Source organism: Choloepus didactylus, chromosome 4 (assembly GCF_015220235.1).
Source record: "Choloepus didactylus isolate mChoDid1 chromosome 4, mChoDid1.pri, whole genome shotgun sequence".
NCBI lineage: Eukaryota > Metazoa > Chordata > Mammalia > Pilosa > Megalonychidae > Choloepus > Choloepus didactylus.
Genome location: NC_051310.1, coordinates 155847216 through 155849927, shown reverse-complemented (window position 1 = coordinate 155849927; position 2712 = coordinate 155847216). Strand labels below are relative to the sequence as shown.

The window sequence follows — 2712 nt, the reverse complement described above, 5'->3', positions numbered from 1 at the left end:
TTCAGCCATTTATTTTTAAATTTCTTTAGCCAATTCTCCCAGTTCATTTATTGTGGATGTTCAAAAAAATCACAGTTGAAAATTATGTATGTTTAATTTCAAGCCAAAGATTCAGGGGTAAGGAGGTTTTTGATGAATGATAATTCTGGACTAAGTCTGTGAAATTAACAGGTGTTTTCCTATAATGAGTGTTTTCCCTCTAACTCTACGCCTGTGCCACCACAGCCCTAGCCACTTCCTGTCTGTGATGGCAATCTGCCTTTGTCCCTAATCAGTTGGGTGTCTTGAGCAGAGCACTGGGGTTTTTGTACACCATTCTCTAGCACTTCTATCACTGTGGGCTCCCTCAGTGCACAGAAATACACTGCTGAGTCCCCCAACTGTGAAGCTGAGATGACAAGGTTAATGGATTTGCTTGCTTTCTGGAAGTTCACTGAGTAGCGACCTTCTGTTGCATTTTGCTGGTTATAGGAGTCCTGACGAATGAGAAAAATCATCTCTCCACTGCTTGGTTGCTTGTACCAGAAGAGACTATAAGTACTGTCCCTGGTGTCATATGTGCAGTTCAGGGTCACAGTCTTCTTCTCCTGCACCAACATTGCTGGTTGGGTTTGAGTCACCTTCTGGGCAACACTGGATCCTGAAGGGAAAATGATAGAATCAGAAGGTTTAGGGGATTATTGGTAGAGAACAAGGCAATACTACTTTTGCACCTTGTGATACACCCTTCCTGAAGTCCCCAAAACACATGACTGTGTCCCCAACCCTTAGGTCACAGAGAAGCTCACTCCCACTGGAACCATCCCTACCTAGCCATATGGAAACCATGACTGCCTTCAGCAAGCTGGAGAAGGACATAGTAAAGCTGTTCCTCTGATGGAAAATACCTCCTTCTTCTTTAACTTCAGGTTTCCTCACTGTGAGGTGAACCCGACAGGATAAGAATTAGTGAGCTCTGTGCCGCATCTGTCCAGAACAGGAAGCAGTGCAAACTCCGCTCTGTACTGGCTGAGAGTCTAGCCCAACCCAAACTTCATTTTGAAAATGCAACTCTTAGTGTGATAACAATTGCATCTGGAAATAAACATGAGTAAAATTTTATACTGAAAGGAGATTGATGTGTCAACAAATTGCTGTGTTCAGTCATTGCACATATGATGTAACTGAGGGTAGGAACACTTAAAAATGCTACATGTAATGGATTACACAGACAAAATAAGATGAAATAATCATTTATGTTATGATCTGTGTATGATGTCATATCTCCAGCCATCACATGGAGCTTGGAAGCTATTCAATGTATGATAAGAAGGCAACACTGTTTATACTAATCACTACAGCCTCTTAACTTACCAACATATGGGATCTGCTATACTTAACCTTCTCTAACTAATGATACAGAAATATTTGTCCTCACTGCAATGGTCTGTCTAGCTGCTGTGCTGGAAATTTACAATATAACCCTCAGATGCTGAGTCCTGAAATGAAGAGCCCCTTACCTTTCTATATAGTCTTGATAGCTCAGTCCTACTTAGAAAGGCCATATTTGAAACCAGAGGTTGATCATTAGGTTATCCAGCCTTGGAATTTATATTTTCCCCTTTACCTCAACTTGTTTCCTAAAAGATTCAGAGCAAGGGGCTATAGTCTCTATCCTCAGCATGAGCAGAATATTTTCTAGGTGACCTTCCTTTGTGAATGATCATGAAAGGTAGGGTAATGATCTAGGAATATTAGCCCAACAACACGGCAAGGCAAAAAAGACCCATTTCCCATTATTGTCAATATCCTAATAAAGTAGCCAAAGTGAATTGTCCTTGCCAGAATAAGGGCAGCTTCAGCTAAATCACCATAAAATCTGATGGTACCACATAGAGTATAAACTATTTTGCTATCTAAAAGCACCAAATATTTTTCTACCAGTCACTTGACTAATGATGAAACATTACTAATTTCTCCTTCTCATAGAATTCAACTCTATTATACTTCTCACTCCAGAAGAATCTCATGATTGTGCTTCTGTCATTCAAGAAGTACCCATGTCCAGAACAAGCCTATTAGACACTCAAATGCCAAAATCCAAATAAATATTGATTTTTGATGTCTTCTCCTTAACAAAGAAAAGTGACAACAAAGGCTTGTTGTGCAAAAAATGTTTCGGACTACTTGATAAACTCAATCTCTTAGCAGAAACCAAGTGATTTAAAGTAGTTGAACTTGTGACTTTCTCTTAGAAATTTGAAATTTCAAAAAAAAGTGTAAATACATACAGTGATAGCCAATATGATTTTAAAGCACTTCACTTCTTAATACTATAGAAAAAAGGGGATTTCTTAACCTGTATAGCAATAACTTCTATCCCTATGAAAAACAGATACCAGCAGGTGTGTCATCAACATGATGACATAAAACAGCTAATGAAAACCTCTCCTAAGAGATTCAGTGAAAAAAAGAACAATTCTCACTTGTTCAGAACTCTGGAGGAAGGTTCAGACTGGAGAAGGATCGCACAAGTGCTGAATCAAGAAAGAGAAAAATATCAGGTAGGAAACTCCTGTCCCAGACCATCTGGTCTTCTCCCCCTTCTCCTCACTCAGTCTCATACAGCTCAGTTCCAGAGGCAGCAGCTGGGATCCCTCCAACTCCCATCAGGGGCACAGACTATAAAATCTCTCACAGCAGTGAGACAGATACACACCTATATCCAGACAC

At 39.9% G+C, this 2712-nt stretch overlaps 1 gene segment (V, D, J or C); it reads right to left on the bottom strand.

Moving 5' to 3' along the window:
* Positions 1-227: 227 nt before the first annotated feature.
* On the bottom strand, positions 228-903 carry LOC119532948. The segment is given in 2 exon segments: positions 228-640; positions 810-903. Coding segments are annotated over 2 exon segments (462 nt in total).
* Positions 904-2712: the final 1809 nt, after the last annotated feature.